The following is a 26,245-nucleotide window of genomic DNA, read 5'->3' as shown; positions in this document are numbered from 1 at the left end:
CAACAAAAGTGACTAGAGCACTGCAGAGATGAAATAGAAAAAGCATGACTAATCTTCACACAGTTCAAAGACTTTTCTCCAGGCAATGATCTGCTCTACAATCAAATATTTATTCATTAACATCTTAAAGCAGGGCAAAAGAACCCTATAGATTATACCGGCAAAAGGTGAAGGTAATCCCCTGTACATAAGTTGTGAACAATTTACAGGGGTTGCATTTGCATGATCATTTCTTGGCAGACTATTAGCAGTGTGGTTTTCCATTGCCTTTCCTGGTCATGTGTTAACCCCCCTCCCCCCTCCACAAAAAAAAAAAGGTAAATTATGTCTTACCTGATAATTTTCTTTCCTTTAGCCGCGGCAGATGAATCCAGGAACTGGTGGGTTATGTCCGTCTACCAGCAGGTGGAGATAGAGATAAACAGAATTGAAGGCACTGATACCAGACGGCCAGCCCCTTTATCAGTTGTATATTATCATTCGCAAGCAGTGTCAAAAGGCAAATTAGAAAGGTAACCAGAACTTAGAAACCATCCTCACTACAAAAAACAAAGAACCAAACATAACCAGGAACAGAATCCTTCTGTTCCTTGAACTGCTATCCGTACAGTGTTCACATCCTAGTCTGAATCTGCATCAGAGAACATCAAAATAATGTAAAAAAAAATACGCGCAGAATAGGAGGAAGTTGGCTAAGAGGGAGGGATCCTGGATTCATCTGCTGCAGCTAAAGGAAAGAAAATTATCAGGCAAGACATAATTTTACCTTCCTTATCAACTGCAGCAGATGAATCCAGAAATTGGTGGGATGTACATAGGGTGGGAAGCCGATGCTCCTCGTGACAACACCTCAGCCTCGAAATGCAAATTTTCCCGAGCTGTCACAGGTAATCTGTAGTGCTTGACGAACGTATGGCGGGATGCCCAAGTAGCTGCGCGAAAGATCTTGTCCAAGGGTAGAATAGAAGTTTCAGCCCAAGAAGTCACTCAAGTGGAATGGACCTTTAGAGCCGCAGATGGATTCCAACCATTCAAAATATATGCCGACATAATGGTCTCTTTAATCCACCAAGCAACAGATACCTTGGAAGTTGCTTCACCCTTTCTCGCCCCCGAGAGAAGCACGAAGAGGTGATCAGAGTGGCGAAACTCAGAGACCTTAAGATACTGGAGGAGAACCCTCCGCACATCCAAAAGGTGAAGAGACGCGAAATCCTCCGGATAATCCTTTTTTCAAAAGGAAGGAAGAAAAAGAGTCTGATTGAGGTGGAAGGCTGACGCTACTTTAGGCAAAAAAAGAAGGAACTGTCCGAATCGAAACCCCAGCTTCAGAAAATTGTAAAAAAAAGGATCCCAGCAAGACAAAGCCTGTAGTTCTGAAATCCAGCGAACTGAAGTAATGGCTACCAAAAACACTTTTTTGAAGTCTTGTGCAAGGGTTCGAACGGCAGCACCTAGAGAGCACGGAGCACCAGGTTTAAACGCCAAGAAGGGCATGGCCGCCAAAGGGGAGGACGAAGATGTAGAGCCCCCCCCCCCCCGTAGAAAACGAACCACATCAGGGTGTGATCTGCCAGGGATGAACCGGCCACTTGTCCTCTAAAACATGCCAGAGCCACTACCTGGACTCAAAGAGAATTATAGGCCAAACCTTTTTGAAGTCTGTCCCGAAGGAAGGCCAAGATAACCAAAATCGAAACCAGAAAGGGTGAGCCGAGGTAGACCACTTCAGAGCCCGCAAAAGGGTGGTAATGACAGGTTCCGAAAAACCCTTCTTCCTCAATCGGTGCCTCTCAAGTGCCAGGCCGTAAGACCAAAGTGAGAGAGATTGTTTATCTGGACTGGACCCCGGAGAAGATCCTGAGTCACCGGCAGTCGCAAGGGAGGCCCACTGATCAACCGAATCAGATCCTAATACTAAGGGTGCCGGGGCCAGTCCGATGCTACCAGCACCACTGGTCCCCCGATGAAGCCCGATCTGGTGCAGAATTCTCCCTATCAGAGGCCACGGGGAAGACAGAGAAGCCCCGTTTCCTACCATGGTTGCAGCTGGGTTGTCTTTTTCAGTTGAAGTTGGGGACCTTGGTATTCTGTTGCGTGGCCACGAGATCCATCAGCAGCGTCCCCCAACGCCGACATATTAGACGAAACGCTTCCGCTGACAACTCCCATTCCGCTGCATCCAAAAGGGTCCGGTTGAGAAAGTTTGCCTGGAGTTTTGTTGTGGCCTGCAATGTGAGCTGCTGACAGGCAAAGAACATGAGATTCTGCCCAAACCAAGAGACGGGACACCTCTTCTGCTAGGGAAAAAAGTGGGTGCCCCCCTGCCGAATGATGTAGGCTACAGTCGTAGTGTTGTCTGAAAATACTCCCACCATCTTGCCCTCCAGCAGATCCTGAAAACTCATCAGGGTGTTCACCACCGCTCTCAACTCCAAGCGATTTATGGGCCAAACCACCTCGAGCGGAGTCCAAGTTCCCTGAGCCACCCAATGTAGACAATGGGCTCCCCATCCTGAGAGACTGGCGTCCGTCACGACCACCACCCAGCTGGGTGAGGCCAACGGCATGCCCTTCTGCAAACTGGATGGTAGGAGTCACCATGCTAAGCTTTTCTTGGCTCAGCTCGACCAGGGCAGGCGCCGTTGGTAGTCCAGAGAAGTCAGCAACCACCTGCTCAACAAGGAGAGCTGGAGAGGATGCATGTGAGCCCTTGCCCATGGTATCACTTCCAAGGTGGCTGCCATGGAACCGAAGACTTGAACATAGTCCCAAACTTGGGAGCAGAGTAGGCGCAGCAAAGACTGGACCTGGGAAATCAGCTTGATTCGCCGGCCATCTGGCAAGAACACCTTCCCTTGCTTCGTGTCGAACAGCACTCCGAGGAATTCCAAGGTCTGAGTTGGAAGCAGATGACTCCTGGCTTTGTTGATGACCCAGCACAAGAGAGTGGCAGCCCGACTCTCTTGTGCTGAGGCTGCTTGAATCAACCAATCGTCGAGGTAGGGATGTACCGAATCCCTCCCTTCCGTAAAAAGTCTGCCAGCACCACGACTTTTGAGAAAGTGCACGGAGCTGTGGCCAGACCAAAGGGAAGAACCTGAAACTGGAAGTGTCACCCTAGCATCACAAATCTGAGGAACCTCTGATGAGGTTGCCAAATTGTAATGTGCAAGTAAGCTCCCGCAGGTCCAGAGCAGTCAAGAACTCGCCAGGTTGAAACACCAAAATGATGTCTCGCACCGTCTCCGTGCAAAAGTGACGTACTATCATGTCCCTACCTCAACGCAAGTGGTGTCCTTGGGCTGCGCGGGGTCCCGTCGACACACACACTTGACTGGCACTGCCATGAGCCATGTGTGTGTAGTCATCTCTGGGTTTGTTCAGAGAGCGGTGGTTGCAGGCTCCTTAATTGCTTTGCTTCCATGCACCTGTTTCTGCTCTCTCTCTGCCTGGCTTCCAGGTTCCTTGATTGCTTTGCTTCCACCCACCTGGGTCTGCTCTTCCTCTGCCTGGTTTCCCTTGCTTCTCTCCTACTGGTCTTCTGATTCCTCCTTCCCCTGCTCTTGTCCTATGGCTGTGCCCCTTCTCCCTGCTGATGTCAGATGCCAGCACTTTATCAGCTCAGTTCTTCCTGGACTCCATGCTTCGGCTTCTATTTGGTAGGTGTTTAACTCTGTAGTCTGCTTCTTATCTACTGGTCCCTCGTTGCTGCCTTTCACCTGTACCTGGATTACTCTCTTGCCTGCCTACTGCCTTTCGCCTGTACCTGGATTACTCTCTTGCCTGCCGCCTCCCTACTGACTGTCGCTTGTACCTGGTTTACTCTCTTGACCTGCTGCCTGCCTGGCTGGCCGATACATTCATCACCCAGCTTCCAGCTCCGTCCCATAAGTCCTCTAGGGAACGGCGGTCAGCACAGGTTGTCTGGCCGCCAAGCAGAACCTGGTCCAAGTACCAGGCTCAGCAGCGCTCTACTTGGTACAAGAACTCACATCTGACAGTAAGCTGAAGCCATGAGTTCGCAGGACAAACCCAACCTGAGTCGGCCCAGGTTCTTCAGCAGCAACAGGCCCAGCTAAACCATCTGTCTGGAGTTCTACATGAGGTGTGTTCCAAGATGTCAACCCTTCAATCCCAACGACAGCCTCCTGCTGCGTCATCTGGATCCGGGTTACCTACTCCACGGTTGCAGCTTCCTGAGCCTCCCTGGTTCGACAGCACCCCTTCTGCTTGCTGAGGGTCCTCAACCAATGTCTTATGCTGTTTGAAATGCAACCAGCAGCCTTTTCTACGGATAGACTCAAGATAGCCTATATAATCTCTCTACTCTCCGAAACCACCTTGGCTTGGGCCTCTCCTCTCTGGGAGCAAAGGGACCCTTTACTCACTGATCTTGGAGATTTCTTTGCCGCTTCCGGTTAGTTTTCGATGTGCCAGGACGGCCCTCCTCTGCATCCGCAGAACTTCTACAAGTTCAACAAGGCAATTGTTCTGTTGGTGCTTATACCATTTGCTTTCGAACCCTAGCTTCAGAGGTAAGATGGAACCAAGAGGCCCTTACGGCCATTTTCTGGCAAGGACTCAACGACCAGATCAGAGATGAACTGGCCGGCCGGACGTACGGTTTCAAGAAAGGTCACTGGAACGCTCTGCTCAGCGCTGCACTGAGAGACCATCTCCATGCTGCGCCCTTCTTCTCCCAAAGGTGCGGCAAGCTCTACTTCTGGAGTCCCTGAAGAGCCAGTGGTTATTGGACGGCATTGCCTCTCTGAGAAGGAGAGAGCTCACTGTCGGGACAATCAACTTTGCCTCTACTGTGGGCAGGCCGGCCAATTCCTAAGACATTGTCCGAATAAACCGGGAAATGCCTTGACCCAGGGTCACTGAAGGGGTGGCCCTGGGTCTTTCTTCACCTCTTTCGGATAATCTTGTCTCCGTCCTAAATTCCCTGCGCTGGAAGGAACTCAGTATTAACACTGTGGCTTTGATCAATTCAGGAGGAGGAAATTTTATTGACGCTGGTCTCCTGAACCAACTAGGAGCTCCTTCAATTCTTTGCAAACCTTCGCTACAAGTGACCTCCATTCAAGGTTTAACTCTTCCCTACTCCATCACTCATGTTGCCCAACCCTTGCAGATGCAAGTTGGAATTTTGCATAAGGAGGAAATTAAATTTCTGGTGCTTCGCCAGGCCATTCATTCCGTTATTTTGGGCCTACCCTGGTTACGACTACACGCGCCAAGTATCAACTAGACTACGGGTGATAATCAGCAGTTGGGGGTTCTCAATGTTTCGCCACATGTCTCACGCCGGTGGTGCCTTCCCCGAGGACTATTGCGGCCTCCCCGGGGGTCTTGAGCTCGGGTGATTTCCAAGATGTCTTTAATGCGCAGGAGGCGGACTCTCTTCCTCCTCCTCGCCCTCTTGACTGCCCCATTGAGCTACTCCCAGGCAAATGCCCCCCTCACCGCCAGCTCTACACCCTTCCTCGGGAGGAATGCGGGAATAATTTAAGAAAACCTCAATAAGGGCTTCATCAGACCCTCTTCAACCCCGGCGGGGGCAGGGTTCTATTTTGTTTCCAAGAAGGATGGCTCGTTGCGACCCTGCATTGATTACCGAGGTCTGAACGAAATAACCATCAAGAATCGGTATCCGCTTCCCCTCATTCCAGAACTTTGAAAGTCTGCAAGGGGCATCTATCTTCACCAAGTTAGATCTTTGAGGGGCATACAACCTAGTCCGAATTCGCCATGGGGACGAATGGACGACCACTTTCAATACCCATGAGGGACATTTGAGTATTTAGTTATGCCGTTTGGCCTTTGCACCTGCGGTGTTCCAGGAATTCATCAATTTATTTTTCAAGATCTTCTGTACTCCTCGGTCATAGTTTACTTGGATGACATCCTGGTTTTCTCTAATTCTGTTAAGGACCATGTCCATCATGTGCGCACGGTCCTGCAGCACCTCCGGAGCCACCGCTTATTCGCCAAGCTGGAGAAGTGCTCGTTTCATCAACAGTCTATCCCATTCTTGGATATATAGTCTCCGCGAATGGCCTCCAATGGACCCCGCTAAACTCCGAGCCTGGCCCGTGCCCCAGGGTCTCCAGGCCTTGCAACGATTTTTTGGGCTTTGCTAACTCTACCGGCAGTTCATCCATCGATATTTCATCATCACTGCCCCTCTCACCGCATTGACCAGGAAGGGGGCAGATGTGAAGATCTGGACACCGGAAGCCCTAGACACCTTTAGCACCCTTAAAAGAGCTTACTCCGCAGTCCTGATGTTAAAAGACCGTTCGTTATGGAGGTTGATGCCTCTTCCCTCAGGGCCTCAAGCCTCAGAGTCTGGCAAATGTCACCCGTTCTTTCTTCTCTAAAAAAAATTTCTCCAGCCTAGCAAAATTATACCGTATGAGACCGGGAACTGTTGGCCCTTAAATTGGCTTTTCAAGAATGGCGCTACCTCCTGGAATGTGCTTTGCACCCCATCACGGTAATCACATATCACAGAATCTCCTATACCTTCAGGAAGCCAAAAGATTGACCCACGGCAGGCACGCTAGTCATTATTCGTTGCCCATTTTAAGTTCTGCTTGGTGATCCGACCGGCCGAGAAAAATACGCAAGCTGATGCCCTATCCAGGCCTTCAACCCTTCTGAAGAACCCGAGTGTTACCCCATGCGCAATCCTGCCTGCATTGACTCCACAACCTTGGTCTCGCCCAAATTTACGAGAACTTCCGTGCCACCTCAATCCAGGAAGAAAGTCCTCAAATGGGGACACGCTTTCACTTTTGCAGGTCACCCTGGTTTCAGTAAGACTTTTCATTTAATATCTCAGTATTATTGGTGGCCTCACATGGCTCAAGGTACCTTACATTTTGTTTCTACTTGTCCCACTTGCACCCGGAACAAGTTCCCTCCTGGCAAGCCGGGGGACTCCTGCAGTCTTTACCAGTTCCGCAACTCCCATGGCAGGAATATCAATGGACTGTGTTACTGAACTCCCATGAATCCTAAGGGCACACAGTCACTTGGGTAGTGGTGGACTGATTTTCCCGGATGGCCCATTTATCCCCATGAAGGCTCCTCCTTCTGCTAGCACCCTTGCCACGGCCTTTATCCAACGCATTTTCCGCTTACATGGTCTCCCTCTGCGGATCATTAGTGATCGGGGCTCTCGATTCACTTCAAGGTTCTGGAGAGCCCTGTGCTCTACCTTCAAGATTACCACTCACTTTTCGTCTGGCCTACCACCCACAGACCAGTGACCTCGTGGAACAGGTCAATCTCAAGGCCTTCCTACGGATGTACACTAACAGTCGACAGGATGACTGGTCCGCATTGCTCCTCTGGGCAGAATTCCCCTATAACAGTTTTCATACTGCCTCTCATACCTCGCCATTTTTTAACAGTGTATGGATGCCATCCCTCAGACACAAGCCTTGCGCCTTTGCTCCACCGGACTCTCACTGATATTTAGGATATCTGGGCCAAGGTCCAGCAACATCTTTAGCAAGCCTCGGCTAAGTACAAGCTCTTCGCGGATCGAAAAAGATGAACTGCGTCAGTTTTTCAACCTGAACAGAAGGTCTGGCTCAGCACCAAATACTTGAGGCTTCGCCTACCCTCCTTCAAGTTTGCTCCCCGATTCATAGGGTCATTTCCAGTACAATCTCGGGTGGGGGCGGTCACTTACCAACGCCAGTTACCAGCTAACCTCAAGGTTCACAACGCCTTCCATGTAGCCCTGCTTAAACCATTTTTAATTTCCAGATGGCATCCGGAACCCAACAAGATCATCGTTCCTGATTCCGAGCCTGACCCTGAATTTGAGATAGAGGAGATTCTAGACTTCAAGCGTCAGAGAGGACGACTATTTCATTTGCTATCCTGGACAGCACCGCGGGCCTTTAAAAATGGAACACAGTTCTTTAATGAATGAGCCTTGACAAAAAGACCCGACACGGGCCGTGTTTCGGTGACTAGCACCTGCGTCAGGGGTCACAGTGATGACGTGGAAAACTTGGGGAATAACTCGAATATATTCCTCTACAATATATTATTCCTTACCCCACGTCTCATGTAGTAAGAGCTACAAAGCACCAAGGCACTTTCACTTTCTGTATCATTTTGATACAGAAAGTGAAAGTGCCTTGGTGCTTTGTAGCTCTTACTACATGAGACGTGGGGTAAGGAATAATATATTGTAGAGGAATATATTCGAGTTATTCCCCAAGTTTTCCACGTCATCACTGTGACCCCTGACGCAGGTGCTAGTCACCGAAACACGGCCCGTGTCGGGTCTTTTTGTCAAGGCTCATTCATTAAAGAACTGTGTTCCATTTTTAAAGGCCCGTGGTGCTGTTTTTTTTTTTTTTTTTTGGACTTTAGTTTGTACTTTGTTCCCTCTCTTTTGTTACATCTGCTATCCTGGAAACATTTTGGCCCGGAGGACAATTCCTGGGAGCCCGCTGCTAATGTCCATTCTCCTGACCTGATTCACGATTTCCATGACCGCTACCCACTGAAACCCGGACCTAGGCAGAGAGGGGTCCTTAAGGAGGGGGTACTGTCATGTCCCCTACTTCAACGCAAGCGGCGTCCTTGGGCTGCCCGGGGTCCCATCGACACGCACACTTGACTGGCACTGCCATGAGCCATGTGTGTGTAGTCCTCTCTGGGTTTGTTCAGAGAGCGGTGGTTGCAGGCTCCTTAATTGCTTTGCTTCCATGCACCTGTTTCTGCTCTCTCTCTGTCTGGCTTCCAGGCTCCTTGATTGCTTTACTTCCACCCACCTGGGTCTGCTCTTCCTCTGCCTGGTTTCCCTTGCTTCTCTCCTATTGGTCTTCCGGTTCCTCCTTCCCCTGCTCTTGTCCTATGGCTGTGCCCCTTCTCCCTGCTGATGTCAGACGCCAGCACTTTATCAGCTCAGCTCTTCCTGGACTCCATGCTTCGGCTTCTATTTTGGTAGGTGTTTAACTCTGTAGTCTGCTTCTTATCTACTGGTCCCTCGTTGCTGCCTTTCGCCTGTACCTGGATACTCTCTTGCCTGCCACCTGCCTTTCGCCTGTACCTGGATTACTCTCTTGCCTGTCGCCTGACTACTGCCTTTCGCCTATACTTGGATTACTCTCTTGCCTGCCGCCTGCCTACTGACTGCCGCTTGTACCTGGATTACTCTCTTGACCTGCTGCCTGCCTGGCCGATACATTCATCACCCCCCTTCCAGCTCCGTCCCATAAGTCCTGCAGGCTGCCCACACCTAGGGGCTCAACCTCTGTGGAACGGCAGTCAGTGCAGGTGAAACCCGGGGTTGTCCGGCCACCAAGCAGAACCTGGTCCAAGTACCGGGCTCAGCAGTGCTCTACTTGGTACAAGAACTCACAAGTTTGACACGTACGCACAAGAATTTGTTTACCTTTTTTAGATCAAGAATAGGCCGTCAAGTTCTTCCCGTTTTTGGAACTACAAAGTAATGGAGTAGCGGCCCCTGCGAACTCTGAGAGGAGGGACAGGCACTATGGCACCCAACTGCAAAAGGTCTTGAAAAGTGTTTAGGACAGCCGTTCGTTTTGAACATGTGGCACAGATGGACTCCAGAAAAAAAAAAGTCTGACGGGAGAGTTGAATTTAGTTTGTAACCGTCCCGGACCACATGGTATCTCTGGGAGAAACAGGGAGAGCTGACCTCCGATGTGCGTCCCATCATTGGGAAGCCCGAGGAGCTGATCCCTGACGAGCAGGGGCTCTGGCTGTATGCTTGTCATTGCGAAAGGAAGATCACTGCGGAATACGAGAACGCTGGAAGGATCCCGCAGAGTGACCCGGGTGATATCATCACGTATCCTGGGACCGAGATTGAGGATGCCTGCCTAGAACTAGGTTTGGGCTTATCCTCAGGGAGTCGTGAGGACTTGGAATCCCCCGTCTTTGACAATTTTCTCTGTCTTCCCCAAAAAGTAATTTCCCTTGAAAGGGAAACTTGATGGGATGTTGCTTGGAGACATTGTTCACTGACCAATGACGAAGCCACAACAGGCATCGAGAGGACACAGCCAGAGCCATGAGCTTGGCTGAAGCCCGAACCAAGTTATAAAGGGCATCTACCAAGAAGGCAAGACCTACGTCCATGTAAGAGAACGCAGGCGCCCCAGTAAACTCAGACTCCTGGTCAGAGTCTGAAACCTAATGGAGCCAAATAAGACAAGCTCTAGCTACAAACAGAAGCCTGTAGGGGCAAGGTGCCCACCTCAAAGGCTTGCTTCAAGGAAGATTCCAGACGTCTGTCTTGCATATCCTTGAGTGCCACCCCACCTTCCACCAGATGGGTCATCTTCTTAGTGACCGCCGTCACCAGGGCATCCACCTTAGGAAGGGAAAACTGCTCTGGCCCGTTTCACAGTTACTGGGTACAGTCGAGACATAGCCCTGGCCACCTTAAGGACACCATCAGCGTCTGCCCACTGAGCTGAAATTAATTCTTGTATAGCTTTGTGCACTGGAAAGGCCTTCAACAGGCGTCTGGTACTGGCCATCTTGGGGTTAACAGCTTCAGAGGTGAAAACCTCCGGGTCTGCAATATTCAAGGCCTCTAAAGCCTGAGAGATAAAAGAGGACAACTCCTCTTTATGAAAAAGCCACACCACAGAGGGGTCAGCCACTTGGTCATGGAGAAGGTCACCCTCCTCCACATCATCCAGGCCCAGCTGTCTCTAGATCCTTCCATAGGAGCTACCAGAGACGGTGCTGTTGTTACAGGGATCAAGGACCCCTCCTCAGAAAGTGAAGAAACTCTTCGCCTCTTTAGGGAGGAGACCTCTTCCGGTGACAACCCCACTAGACCCCTATCTCCTCCAGAGCCCCCAGGAACCTCAACAGAAAGAGCTGGACCTGAAAGGGGGAGAGTCTGTTTGAGAACATATGCCTGATGCATCATTAAGACAAATTCAAGGGAAAAAAAATCCCCCGAAGTAGCAAAGGCTGCAGGCAGTCCCCCAGAAGGAGGAACAGATGTGCCAGAAACTCCTGGGCAATTTCCCCCCACTGAAGGAGAAGAAATGCAGGCAGGAAGCGCCGCCGAAGCCGTTTCAGCGGCATTCTTCAAAATGGCGCGTGGCCCCTGCGGCTCAGTGCGGGAAAGCACGGTCTCTGGCAAACGAAGGGCCAGCCACCTCTGTGCACTCAGCACTGCAGAAACCTGTTCCCAACGCCATTTCCCCCATTAGGAACAGCATTTCACTATCTCTGCCGCCATAACGGACTGCCCAGGGAAGGACAACAAAATGCCAGCACTTACCCGCTGCTGCAGAGAAGTGTGGGGACCTGACAGTCGGGAGCCGAGGAAAACGCTCCGGCTCTGAAACTGAGGCAGGAGTCAACTGGCACCAAAAATGAACTGCTCTCTCTCTCGTAGCCAATTGTCGAGATACTGATGAACCTTGATTCCCTCCTTCCGAAGGTGGGCCACCACCACCACCAAATCACCTTGAAAAAGGTGTGCGGTGCTGTGGCTAATCCAAAGGGCAGGGCACAGAACTGAAAATGACGACCCAAAATTGCAAAATGAAGAAATCTTCGATGGGGTGCCCAAATGGGAATGTGAAGATAGGCCTCCTTCAGATCCAAAGGCAATCACTGATTGCACTGTCTCCATGCGGAAGTGGCGAACTCGGAAACACTCGTTCACCTTCCTGAGGTTGAGAATAGGTCTGAAGGCGCCCCCTTTGCGAGGAACAACAAAATAAATCGAATAACAACCAGTGCACCATTCGGCCCGAGGAACAGGAACAATCACCTCGAGATCCAACAGCGCTTGTAGAGTAGTCCGGACAGCCTGCTTCCTGGATGCCGTGGCACAATGAGACTCCAAAAAACTGTCTGCGAAGGGAAAGGCAAATTAACATGTATCCGTCTTTTATAAAATCCACTGGTCTGAGGCTATAGCGGTCCAGACCTTGTGAAAAAGGGATAGCCGACCCCCTATGGAAACCACCAAGGAATGGACCTGTGCCCCATCATTGGGCAGGTCGGCCAGAAACCTGAGTCCTGGTTGAAGTTCCTGCTGATTGCTTGTCATTCCGAAAGGAAAACTTACGGACCGGACAATAACGGCGAACCTCACAAAAACGAGGTCTAGAAGAACCGGCCTTAGAACCAGTTCTAGGCTTGTCTTCAGGAAGGTGTTGAGACATAGAATCTCCCAAATCCTTAAGTATCTTTTCCAGGTCTTCGGCGAAAAGCAATTTTCCACACAACAGAAGCCTGGTGAGACACTGTTTAGAAGCCATACCAGCAGCCCAGTGACACAGCCAAAGCAAACGGCGTGCAGAAACTGACAGAGCCATCTGCTTGGCTGAAGCCCTGACTAGATCATAGAGTGCGTCCGCTAAATAGGCGAGAGCAGAATCCATCGGGGTGGTAGCCAAGGACCCAGAATTTGACTCCTGATCCTGCTCCAAACTGCTGAAACCAGGAAAGGTAAGCTCCAGCCGCATAAGAACTACAAATAGAAGCCTGAAGGGCCAATGCAGCCACATCAAAGGAATGCTTAGCGAAGCTTCCAGACACCTGTCTTGCATATCCTTAAGAGCTACCCCCCTCTTCCACCAGGGGAGTGGCATTCTTAGTGACCGCCGTCACCAAAGCATCCACCTTAGGCAAGGAAATAAAGTCTCTAATGTAGCAGGAGCCACCAGAGAGAGACGAGTCATGGCCCTAGCCACCTTAAAGGAACCCTCAGGGTCAGACCACTGAGCTGAAATAAGTTCCTGAATAGACTCGTGCAATGGGAAAGCTCTGGAAGGTTTCCTCGTGCTAGCCATCTTAGGGTTAACTGAAGCCGCGGAAGGCTCCTCCGGATCAAAGATATTAACCACTGCCAATGCCTCAGAGATGAGAGTAGGAAGTTCTTCACGATGAAAGATCCACACTGCAGTGGGATCATCCTGCTCACCCAGCAGAGCCCCCTCTTCAAAATCTTCCAGTTTAGAGGCCTAGGTTCTCCAGACTCCAGTAGCACAGGAGAAGAAACCGATGCAAAGGACCCCCCATCAGGGCAAGCAGGCAAACGTCAATGCTTAGGAGCTAAGTCCTCCTGACCCTGGCCAAGAGCAAAATCTGAGAGGGAAGTACCTCCTCTCTGGCTTCAGAAGAAGTCTGAGGGAAAGGAGAGGCTCCAGCATACATGCCTTTTTTGAGCAAATATGCCTGGTGGAGCAACAGAATAAAACTCGGGGGAGAAGTCAAAATCAGTTTCAGTAGGATTAAACCCACTAAAAGGAGTCCCAGGAGCCACCCCAGTGCTGGACCCCCCCCCACGCCCGCCGAACTGGGAAGGCGGGAAGAGTCAGAAGAAACAAAAAGTGCGGGCTCAGAAGGCGCTTCAGAAACCGCCGCAGAACCACGAGCCGCGGGTTCAGCAATGCGGGAAGAATCACCCGCCAGCTCTACAGTGGCCACCTCTGAACAGCGTGCTACACAGAGCCCCGATGAGAGCGACGAGAGCCGCAGCGGGAACAACGTTCTACCGCCTCTGCCACCATGGAACAGATAATAGTAGCGCCCGCCGACCCAACCACCGGGAAAGATGCAGAAAGTACTCACCGGCGAGACCAGGAGACTGAGAAGCGGCGGACACTCTCTGTGGGAGCCCAAAAGACGGTCCTGACCTCCCCACAAACCTGATAAACGCCTCAACAGGGGCAGCCGGCTCAACAGAGCTCAAATAAATTCTCTGTTTTACAGTCAGCAGTGAACAAAATAAATTCTCTCTCTCTTTTTTTTTTTTTTAAATGGCTGACAGCTGCAAAATGTTGTGAGGAGAGACAAGAGTATTTTCTCTCTTTTTTTTTTTAAGCAGCAAAGAAAGGAGGCAACAGAGAGAGGGGGAGATCGGGCTAGGACAGGGACCTGCAGAAAAAGTATGTCCTCAAGGCCAGCACCCTCAGCCAGACACCCCCCACTCACCTGGTCAAAGGCCCAGGAGTTCCCCAAGAATTCAGGAGCTGGGAAGAATCCGTCCACTACCTGATGGAGATAGAGATATACTGAGGAGACAGGGAGCTGGGTGTCCAGTGTCACTGTTTTCAGTGTTTCTATCTCCACCTGCTAGTAGGCAGATACAACCCACCAGTTCCTGGATTCATCTGCTGTTGATGCTAAGGAAACAAAGTAATTTAAGTGTCCCAACTAATCAGGACACATCCAGAATCTTTTTCCAGTTCCTATTACTAAGCATGTTAGGATTTATGGACTTGTGTCTCATACAAACGAAAGTAGCACTACGAATCCCAAGCAATGCTTAAAAGTTAGTGATTTGACAATACTTAGAAAAAACTGTAGGAATAAAAAAAAAAGTAATTAGGTCTGCTACTTACACAAATCCATGATATGATTCCTACAAATGGCGCAATTATCAACCACGATATCCCATGCCCAAAGAGCAACAGCATTCCACTGAAAGAAAAAAAGAGCTTTTTTTTAGCTTCAGGTTTCATTCTTTAAAATTTTAATATTGTAAACCACTCTGACTTGTTCATCAGATACACTAGTATAGCACATCTTTCATAAACATTGGGTTAACATCAAGGGGAGTCACTTATCAAGGGCCCCGTTACTAAGCCGCATTATAAACGTGTTAGCATTTTTACCCGCGCATTACCATGTGCGCGCCTACAATATCCCTATAGGCGTCTACACAGTTAGCATGTGCGCTAATTGTGGGCATGTTAAAAATGCTAATGCGCCTTAGTAAAACAGGGCCCCAAGCCTATAATGCAATAACGCATTTTCATATGTAAAGGAAATCAGTATAAATCACTTTTGCTTTTTAACCCTTAGCCTGCTGCTCTCATAGAAACTACCCACTCAGGGACAACAAGCATATGGTCCTTAATCTACCTTTGGTAATTTACTCCATCTTCTGCAGAAAGCAGGCCTATTCTGGGCCTTCTGAAAGAAGGCATGAGGAAAATAACTGATGCCTTCAAGGGATCAAGGCAAAGATACTGACTGGCATTAGGCTTACCACCCAGGAATAAGAGAACATATAAAGAAATAGAAAAACAGGAGCAGGAGGGAAGATGAATTCTGAATATCCACTGGCTCAGTAAGTGGAATAGAAGTATGTACAAGGATGAGGACACCAGGAATCCAGTGGAAATCCATGGGTACCCATTGTGTTGGTGACAAAACAGTCATTAATACTGTGGGGATGGATCCAAAGTGAAAGGGGACCAGATTATGTCCCTGTGCACACCTCGACTCAGAAACTTAAAACAATGTTTACAATATAGAAATTTAAAAAAAATATTGCATATAAGAAAGAAATGCCTGTTTTATATTAAATTTTAACAAGTTGTTGGATGCACTTTATGTTTTGTTTGAATTTACAAGAGCTTTAAATGTGGGTTGCTTATGCGGATGGGAAAGAAAACCATGGAGATGGTGAGGGGATGGTAGCAATGGAAAATAATTGAATGAGGAGGGGAGAAAAAAAAAAGAAAAAAAAAAGGAAGATGCAATGGACTATTAGAATAGGAATCTGTGATATTGAGGCTGGAGATAAAAAGAAAATTCAGGATGAATTTTCGCTTTTATTCTGAGGCTTCTCCTAAAGTACCTTGTGTTCCATTAGAGACTGCTAGTACAGGGGATTCCCCTTTATTTTCTCCAGCCTTTGGTTTCCTTTACCAGAATCACTGTTGAGTCAGAAACTGTTTGCATGTAGCTAGGGCAGTGGCACAAATTCTTCTCAAACTGTCCCAACTATGCAAGGGGATCCAAGGGAAGAACAGAATACTTTAAGCTGTTTCTATATCTTCTGAGCAGGATCTCTCTGGGACTGGGACCCTTAATTTTAACCTTTCTTCTTAAGAGAGCTTGGCCTCGGTAGCCCTTTTCATGATTGGGGGAGTTTTTATGCCCATCTCGGGCAGATGGGTTCTAGAGGGCTAAGTTATCCAGAAGGTCAGTGTAATCTTGGCATGACAGGCATTCCTTAGCAGAAAACTTGCTAGTTTGTCCAATATTGTCGGCTGATACTGCAGCGGCTACCATTATTTTTTCTGCTACCACTTTCCGAACGCGTTCAATTTTCGTTTCACATATCCAGTTTATCCCTACTGGCCAACCTCCGAATTTTTAATGGGGGAAGTCCCCAAATCAGTAAAACTTGGATCAAGAGTGTCTGAAATGTCCATATCGTAATTTTCTGATGACGATGACTCTGCCTTGCTTTCGACCATAGAAACATATTTGGCTTTACACTTGGAACACATTTTTTGGCCCGGCTTCACATTTGTTTTCAATTTTTTCAAATCATCGGACATAGCTAGATCGACTTTCAACAGTCCATGTTTAACTATGTGATTTTGTTTGTCGAATGGGTTGCAGCACGACTTTTGCGTCATTTCGTACTTTCCAAATGCATCGCTTTGTGATGCAGGCAGATTTGGTCGTCGTCTGCGAACTCAACCTCCAATCGCCGAGTAATGAGCATTTTTTTCATTGGCAGACAAGCTGTGCACATAATGCAGCCCAATTTCTTTAGAATAAAATGAACCATGGTGGCAAGTTGACGACAATTGTTTTCCAACAACACAAATGGGCAAAGTGGGATTGTCAGTTGACTCGACATTCATTTTTCGCATATTAAGCAAAATCGCAATAATTAATAATATGAAGTGTATTAAATTAATACGAATCTAAAAAAGAGAAGTTATAAAGATTCTTATGTTATGACAAACATACAACTACACCTGCACAGTACAGAATCCTATAGCCGAAACATGCTAATGCGTGGCATCAATAAGGTACTTACAGAATATTTAACCAATGCCATTAGTGCAGAAGCACCGCTAGTAGACTATCAGATTCATATAGCATACAAAAAATGAATTATACACTTTAAACTTCAGCAGAAATGGAAAGAAAACAACACAATATAGAAAAATGCATGTTGAAGTATATGATGTTGCGATAGCAATGTCCTCAACTTTGTCCCTATTTCTAGGGCCTTACAGTGGGGGAAATAAGTATTTGATCCCTTGCTGATTTTGTAAGTTTGCCCACTGACAAAGACATGAGCAGCCCATAATTGAAGGGTAGGTTATTGGTAACAGTGAGAGATAGCACATCACAAATTAAATCCGGAAAATCACATTGTGGAAAGTATATGAATTTATTTGCATTCTGCAGAGGGAAATAAGTATTTGATCCCCCACCAACCAGTAAGAGATCTGGCCCCTACAGACCAGGTAGATGCTCCAAATCAACTTGTTACCTGCATGACAGACAGCTGTCGGCAATGGTCACCTGTATGAAAGACACCTGTCCACAGACTCAGTGAATCAGTCAGACTCTAACCTCTACAAAATGGCCAAGAGCAAGGAGCTGTCTAAGGATGTCAGGGACAAGATCATACACCTGCACAAGGCTGGAATGGGCTACAAAACCATCAGTAAGACGCTGGGCGAGAAGGAGACAACTGTTGGTGCCATAGTAAGAAAATGGAAGAAGTACAAAATGACTGTCAATCGACAAAGATCTGGGGCTCCACGCAAAATCTCACCTCGTGGGGTATCCTTGATCATGAGGAAGGTTAGAAATCAGCCTACAACTACAAGGGGGGAACTTGTCAATGATCTCAAGGCAGCTGGGACCACTGTCACCACGAAAACCATTGGTAACACATTACGACATAACGGATTGCAATCCTGCAGTGCCCGCAAGGTCCCCCTGCTCCGGAAGGCACATGTGACGGCCCGTCTGAAGTTTGCCAGTGAACACCTGGATGATGCCGAGAGTGATTGGGAGAAGGTGCTGTGGTCAGATGAGACAAAAATTGAGCTCTTTGGCATGAACTCAACTCGCCGTGTTTGGAGGAAGAGAAATGCTGCCTATGACCCAAAGAACACCGTCCCCACTGTCAAGCATGGAGGTGGAAATGTTATGTTTTGGGGGTGTTTCTCTGCTAAGGGCACAGGACTACTTCACCGCATCAATGGGAGAATGGATGGGGCCATGTACCGTACAATTCTGAGTGACAACCTCCTTCCCTCCGCCAGGGCCTTAAAAATGGGTCGTGGCTGGGTCTTCCAGCACGACAATGACCCAAAACATACAGCCAAGGCAACAAAGGAGTGGCTCAGGAAGAAGCACATTAGGGTCATGGAGTGGCCTAGCCAGTCACCAGACCTTAATCCCATTGAAAACTTATGGAGGGAGCTAAAGCTGCGAGTTGCCAAGCGACAGCCCAGAACTCTTAATGATTTAGAGATGATCTGCAAAGAGGAGTGGACCAAAATTCCTCCTGACATGTGTGCAAACCTCATCATCAACTACAGAAGACGTCTGACCGCTGTGCTTGCCAACAAGGGTTTTGCCACCAAGTATTAGGTCTTGTTTGCCAGAGGGATTAAATACTTATTTCCCTCTGCAGAATGCAAATAAATTCATATACTTTCCACAATGTGATTTTCCGGATTTAATTTGTGATGTGCTATCTCTCACTGTTACCAATAACCTACCCTTCAATTATGGGCTGCTCATGTCTTTGTCAGTGGGCAAACTTACAAAATCAGCAAGGGATCAAATACTTATTTCCCCCACTGTATATGCAAGCGATGAAAAACCAACCCTACTTTTTTTAAGGGTTTTGAAACATATTCTTTCTAATGAAAATTATTAAAAAGAGTTTCCATAAGGTCTTTTTTTTTTGTAAAAGTGGGCTAAAAATACCCTATTTTTGGCGTTTTTGCAAAAATCATCAACTTTACACTCAATTTGTGAACTAATGGAAAATATTATAATGAAATTTTATATTCGAAAACCTTTTGTTGATAAGTTGTTGTGTGCAAAGTTTCACTTTTATCACACCTTTAATTCCAGAGATATAAAAAGGCAAACTTTACAATTTTTTCGTGCTGCAAATTTTTCGGACCAAGTTTGCTCCAAGTTTTCTTCATGGAAATCGCTCATGAAGATTTTTTATATTATTTTGTTTAATAGAGCGCAAAAAGTTGTACAAGATGGCCAAGTTTTGTTTCTCTCAACAAAATATTGCCGGAGATACAGTGTCTCAAAGTTGCCGAAATCTTGGAGTCATACCATAGAAGGCTGCAGTATGGGGTCAAACAGATTACTATATTTCAGCAAGTATTGCATCGGCGAACGTAAAACTTTACCAATGTTCATTGGGGACATGTATGAATGTTCACAGAAAATTTCATAGAAATCCGTGATGGTCGAGCAGGGCACTTCTCTGAAATCTGACCACTTGACATGGAATGACCCATATGACGAAATCACTGACCATTTTAGTAGCCGCCCTAAATGTCTCACCAGCGTCTTATACAGGGGGCATCATCACCTCCTTTTTCCTACTGGCCATTCCTCTCCCTATGCACCCAAGCATTCTTCTACCTGTCAGTCACTTTAAGATTAGCACGTCATAAAAGAATGCAAACCAGCACAGTAACAAGCCATGTTGTTTTATTACTAATTTAAATCAATAAAAAAAAATCACATATGATCACACCCAAGTACCGCTCCTCTTTCATGAGCAAAAGTTCTTCACCCCCTAACTGCACTGTTCACGCGGGTTTCTGTAGCCTAAATGCATGACCATGCATTTTTTAAGCAATAAATCAAATCTATCAAATTCCAGACCATTCCTCTAGTTTCAATAAGTCCTTCCTCATGTTATCCACACCATCGGAGGGGGGGGGGGGGGGGGGTATCTACCCTATCACAGATTTTGGTATCATCCACAAAGACAAACCTTATCAGACAGCCTTCATTAGTATCGCTTACAAAAATGCTAAAAAAGAATCAGACCAAGAACCAAACTTGTTGCACACCACTGGTAACATTTTTTTTCCTCAGAATGAGCTCCATTTACCACTATCCTTTGTCGCCTTCCACTCAACCAGTTTCTAATCCAGTCACTTTAGGGCCCATACCGAGGGCACTCAGTTTATTTATTAATCATCTAGGCGGAACCGTGTCAAAGGCTTTAAGTACAGAAATGCTGCTGCTAGAGCTGGATATTACATTGCCCACATGTCTCACTGATAATTTCTATAAATCAAATCAGATAAAATAATTTACAAAAAAGTGGAAAGTATGACACAGGTTCCTATGCCATGTCTTTACATATAAATTTGCTTTACTTAAAATATTACCAGGAAGCATACCAAGTTGTGTCTGATAGTCCTTTTACTTCGGAAAGCTGTAATCTGTTCGCCAGAAATGCCATATGAACATCAACACCTTAACTGAAATTTCAGAGGTAATAAGAGATGCTTGGCACAGGAGTATTTTGAAATGAGTCTTCTCCTGAAATAAAGTCTCTCCTCTGCTGCTCCAATGACGCGGGGGGGGGGGGGGGGGGAAGCAATCTTTATCCAAAATAACGAAGCACTCTAAAATGCTCTATCACCCAGAAAATCCCTGACCATTATCCTTAAAGCCATTCAAAGGCCACGATCATCCTGCAACGTCATGTTTATGCATCTTAACAAGCTGGGGGGGAGGGGGTAAACAAACCCCCTGCTGAAGCTCCATACAGTTGTAAAAGACAACCTACAGATCAAGAAAATAAAACCTCTACACATGCATTGAACATAGATGGTCAGCGGTGTAATAAGACAACAAGTGATACCCATTTTGCAACGGTAAAAAACACACACACATACATGGAGAAAAAGGAAACCCTTTTTCCGGGCGGGGGTGGAAAAAACGCCATATAAGTCTAATTAGCGCTCAGCATAATACATGCACTGTAAGAAGTGGTCAGTCCTAGTAGTAGTCCTGTCTTCCGAAGACTGTGCAGGATTCTGTATTTGTTGAACAAGCAATTTACTACATAGCCACAATACAAATACAGGTAGAATTCATGGCCTCCCTTATTCAGAGAAAGGTCTTCGTTACCACGGCAACAATGACGCTCGCACTGAGTGGTTCAACAAAATAGATAATCCACAAAGCTGCACTTTTATTGGTTCACCACGACATTCATCAACGTAACGGCGCACCCCACACCACCCCTATTACTAGACAGCACATCGCGCAGACTCGCGCCCAGGTGCTCCAATGCTTTAAAGCAAAGGCCCCATTATAAGATTGTGAACACCGGAATAACCTTTCACAGAGAAACACTAGTCTAGCTTTCACCCCTATACACATCATTCACTGAGCTGCATCCACACCTACCTTCTTCACTTCGAAACGCTTCTTACTAGCACCACTGTTGTTTCCACTTGGAGTATCTACATCCATCGCGGCCGCCATTTTCGAAATTGTTCCGGGTCTCCGGCTATGACCCCATTACGTATTTGCAGGAGGGGGAGGGGACTTGCCCATACTCAGGCAGAAAAAAGGGGAGGAGTTGATTGGACAACGATCTTCTTAAAGGCGCAGTGTGGGTGGAGCCGGAAGAGGATCGCAGTTGGCAGTGGCTATGATATGCCCAGCGCAGGCGCAAAATGGGTGCCACCACTGCCGTGTCTCGCGTGGGGAAGTCTGTGTGTGCTTGCTTACAGTCTTTTGTAGGGCTATGTTTTTGCTGGAACTGCTCTGCGTTTGTTCGACTTGTATCCCCCCCCCCCCCCCCCCCCCCCCCCCACGCGCGCGTTCTAATCGTGGCACAGAAATGCCAAGCGCTGGTTCTTATGTATATGCAGTGGTGTGCTGGTAAATGTTTAACAACAGTCTCTCTCCCTGTTCCCTCTGTGTCCACCCCCCCCCCCCCAAATTGCAGAGCTGGCTATAGCCGGGGAGAGAGCATGGGGGGGGGGGGGGCAATGCATTACTCCAGGAAAAAAAAATTAAATGATCCCAGGTTCCAATCTAATTCATGTTTAATGTGGGATAAAATGCCATAAATAAGTAAATAAATATAAACTTTTAATGTTGAGCACCTGATTCTCACAGTGGACAAATTCCAAACACTATAATGAAAATAAAATGATTTTTTTCTAACTTCGTTGTCTGGTGATTTTGTTTTTCTGATCATGCTGGCCCAGTATCCGATTCTGCTACTATCTATCCTCTTAACTCCGTTTGCAGGGCTTCCTTTCCATTAATTTCTTTACTTTCCGCCTTCCTTCTTCATTTCTTGCCCTACATCCAGTGGTGTGCTGGAGCCGGCTCGCAAGATCCGGTTGTTAAATTTTGGCCAGACTTGCGAGCCAGTTGTTGGAAAGGGCGAGCCGGCTCTCCCTCCCTCCGCCCTCCGGTCCCTCACCGATCCTACCTTGACTATTGAATTTTTCGGGGCAGGCAGTGTTGCCAGCCCATTGCTATCGCTGACTTTCCTCCGCCGCCTGTTTGCGCTTTAAAAATGGCTGCCGAGACTTCTGTAAGTCTCGGCGGCCATTTTGAAGCGCGATCGGGCGGCGGAGGAAAGTCAGCGATGGCAGCAGGCAGGCAACACTGCCTGCCCCAAAGAATTTGATGGCCAAGGTAGGATCGGTGAGGGACCGGATCGGGAGGGAGGAAGCAGGAGAATTTGCGGAACAAGTCGGGAGGGGGTGGCAGGGGAGAGAAGGGAGCTGCTGGCCATGGGTGGATGGAGGGCAGGGGAGAGAAGAGTCGCTGGCCATGGGTGGATGGAGGGCAGGGGAGAGAAGGGTCACTGGCCATGGGTGGATGGAGGGCAGGGGAGAGGAGGGGAGAGAGAATAAATGCTGGACATGGATGGAGGGGAGGGAAGAGTGAGGAAGGAGATAAGATAAGGGAAAAGGAAGAGAGGAGAAAAACTGCATATGGATGAAGAAAATAGGCAGAAGCTGAGGACCAGAAATGAAGAAGAAAGGAGGAAAGGAAAGAAATAAATGGAAAGGAAGCCCTGGAAAGAGTTAAGAGGACAGATAGCAGGAGAATCGGATACTGGGTCAGCATGATCAGAAAAACAGTCACCAGACAACAAAGGTAGAAAAAATCATTTTATTTTCATTATAGTGTTTGGAATATGTTCCCTTTGAGAATCAGGTGCTCAACATTAAAAGTTTATATTTATTTACTTATTTATGGCATTTTATCCCACATTAAACATGAATTAGATTGGAACCTGGGATCATTTAATTTTTTTTTCCTGGAGAGAGTAATGCATTGCCCCCCCCCCCCCCCCCCCACTGGCTATAGCCAGCTCTGCAATTTGGGGGGGGGGGGCGTAGTGGTGGACAGGGGGGCGCCGAGGTGGACCGGGGAGAGACCCTGTTGTTAAAAATTTACCAGCACACCACTGCCTACATCCGTAAGTAAAAGCTGGGTCCTCCACAGACTTGGATCCAGTGGATCCAGCTTCTGCCTATTTTCTTCTTCCATGTGCAGTTTTTCTCCTCTCTTCCTTTTCCCTCATCTCATCTCCTTCCTCACTCTTCCCTCCCCTCCATCCATGTCCAGCATGTCTGCTCTCCTTTCCCTCTCCTCCATCCACCCATGTCCAGCAACCCTCCTCTCCCCTCCATCTACCCATGTCCAGCACCCCTCCTCTCCCCCTGCCATCCCCTCCCCCCCGCCACCTATACCCAGCGATTCTCTTTGCTCCCCTGCCCCCCTCCCACCACCCATGCCAGCGATTGTCTTCTCTCCCCTGCCCAGCCAGCCACCCATGCCAGCGATTGTTTTCTTCCCTCCCCCCCTCCAGCCACCCATACCCAGCGACTGTCCTCTCTCCCCTGCCCCCCTCCAGCCACCCATGCCAACGATTGTCTTCTCTCCCCTGCCACCCCCTCCAGCTATCCATACCCAGCGATTGCCCTCTCCCCTGCCCCCTCTCTAGCCACCCATGCCAGCGATTGTCTTCTCTCCCTTGCCCCCCTCCAGCCACCCATACCCAGCGATTGCCCTCTCTCCCCTGCTGCCCCTCTCCAGCCACCCATGCCAGTGATTGTCTTCTCTCCCCTGCCCCTCCTCCAGCCACCCATGTCCAGCGACTCCCTTCTCTCCCCTGCCCCACCCATGTCCAGTGCCTCCCTTCTCTCGCCTGCCACCCCCTCCGGTTGTTCAGCGAGTACTTCGGGACAGGCTGCCGGTGCTGACCCTCCCCCGCTGCCTGGATCGCTCTTCAAAATGGCCACCGTGACTTACAAGGGCTGCCTCCAAGTGCAGCAGAAGTCTCGCGAGGCCACCGCTGGAAGTCTCGGCGGCCATTTTTAAAGAGCTATCCGGCAGCGGGGGAGGGTCAGTGCCGGCAGCGGCCAGGCAAGACTGCCTGCCCCGAAGAATTCGTTGAACAAGGGAGGTGAGGGTCCACTGGACCCTGTAGGAAGGAAGGAAGGAAGGAGGGAGGGAGGAGAGCTGGCTCGCTCTCAGGAACAACCGACTCGCAAGTCAGTAAAAAATTTAACAACCGGCTCTTGCGAGCCAGTGCGAGCCGGCTCCAACACACCACTGTGTATATGTTTTGTAAATCATCTTTATTAAGGTTATTTAACATTACAATAATACAAAATCTATAGCCGATTTATATTTGTTATTGTAACATGTTATCTAATATAATAAAACGCACCGTGAACGTTCTGAAGTCACTCAAACACTCCCTGGCTGTAGGGTTTGTGGATTCATGGTGTGAAGCCAGCCAGCCGTCTCTGCCCCGCCCTCGCGTCAAACGTCATGACGTCGAGGGCGGAAAAAACAACAACACGGATCGCACCCACGCACGGTGCGTTTTATTATATTACATTTACCTCCGTGGTGGCGGTTCCGGCAGCGCAGCATCAGGGAAGGAGGCGGCGCTCCCGACGTCTCTAGCCTTCCCTTCGCTGTGTTCTGCCTTCTTCTGACGTCAAGGATGACGTCAGAAGAAGGCGGAACACAGCGAAGGGAAGGCTAGATGTCGGGAGCGCCGCCTCCTTCCCTGACGCTGCGCTGCCGGATCCGCCACGGAGGTAAATTAAAAAAAAAAAAAGGGATGTTGGGGGGAGAGAAGAGGGTGGGCAGTAAAGTTGAACAATGGGAGCGGGAGGGCAGGGGAGAAACGACAGCATGGATGCGAAGGGGGGGCCTGGATGCGAAGGTGGGGGGGAAAGGGCGGGCCAGGCTGGGACATGGGAGAGAGAGGAGCATGGATGCGAGGGGGGGGGTCATGGAAGGGAGAGAGGGGAATTGCTGGAAAAGGATGAATGGAGGGGGCAGGGGACAGAGGAGCATGGATGGGCATGGATTGGGTGGGCAGGGCTCAGGGAGAGAGGGGAATTGCTGGATAGGGATGAATGGAGGGGACAGATGGGCATGGGTGGATATGGATTGCAGGGCAGGGCTCAGGGAGAGAGGGGAATTGCTGGATAGGGATGAATGGAGGGGGCAGGGGACAGAGGAGCATGGATGGGCATGGATTGGGAGGGCAGGGCTCAGGGAGAGGGGAATTGCTGGAAAAGGTATGAATGGAGGGGGCAGGGGACAGAGGAGCATGGATGGGCATGGATTGGGAGGGCAGGGCTCAGGGAGATAGGGGAATTGCTGGATAGGGGAATTGCTGGATACCCCCCCCCCCCCCCCCGGAGTCGCCACCCCCCCCCCCCTTCACCCGGCCCGGGCCCTCTCTTCGTTATTCAACTTACAGCAGCGCCAAAACAGCAGCAAGCAGCTCAGCTTCAGCTCCCGTCGGCCTTCCTTCCCTGCCTGTGCCCCGCCCTCGCCGACGTGACGTCACACGAGGGCGAGGCACAGGCAGTGAAGGAAGGCCAATGGGAGCTGCTGCTTGCTGCTGTTTTGGCGCTGCTGTAAGTTGAATAACAAAGAGAGGGCCCAGGCAGGGTGAAGGGGGGGCGGGGCGACTCCGGGGTGGGGGGGCGGTAGCGGCTACCTTGGGGGGGAGGGGACATGGGAGGTCTCAGGAGGGGGGGGCCTTGGAGCTGGGAGGGCTGGACTGAAGGGGGCCTTCCAGCTGGCTGGGAAGAAGGCACAGGGGGGGGGGCGGGGGCCTTGGAAGTGGGAGGGAGGGCAGGGGGCCCCTTACAGTTGTGAGGGAATGGGGCCCTTACAGTTGTGAGGGAGAGCAGGGGGCCTTGGAACTGGGAGGGAAGGAGGGAGGGCGGGCAGGGGGCCTTGCAGCTGGGAAGGGGGGAGGACTGGAGCCTTGGAGCTGGGAGGGAGGGACAGAGGGGGCCTTGGAGCTGGCAGGGAAGGAGGATGGCAGGGGGCCGTGCAGCTGCAACGGGAGGGGGGCCTTGGGAAAAAAAAACATTCCAATACGCGCCCGTTTTAACGGGCTTAACGGCTAGTT

The 26,245-nt window shown here is 49.1% G+C and overlaps 1 protein-coding gene across 1 annotated transcript in view; it reads right to left on the bottom strand.

Moving 5' to 3' along the window:
• RBX1 (ring-box 1) overlaps window positions 1-21,374 on the bottom strand; it is a 48,581-nt gene extending 27,207 nt beyond the window's left edge. The window contains exons 1-2 of the mRNA XM_030189980.1: window positions 21,229-21,374; window positions 14,391-14,469 (exon numbers count right to left, since the gene is read on the bottom strand). Of these exons, the coding sequence (XP_030045840.1) occupies window positions 14,391-14,469; window positions 21,229-21,306 (157 nt within the window). The 5' untranslated portion in view covers window positions 21,307-21,374. The remainder of the gene's footprint in view (window positions 1-14,390; window positions 14,470-21,228) is intronic.
• Between the last annotated feature and the right edge of the window lie 4,871 nt (window positions 21,375-26,245).

The sequence above is a fragment of the Microcaecilia unicolor genome, chromosome 1 (genome assembly GCF_901765095.1).
Source record: "Microcaecilia unicolor chromosome 1, aMicUni1.1, whole genome shotgun sequence".
Lineage (NCBI taxonomy): Eukaryota > Metazoa > Chordata > Amphibia > Gymnophiona > Siphonopidae > Microcaecilia > Microcaecilia unicolor.
Note: the sequence above shows the minus strand (reverse complement) of the source record. Positions and strands in the feature narration are given on the sequence as shown.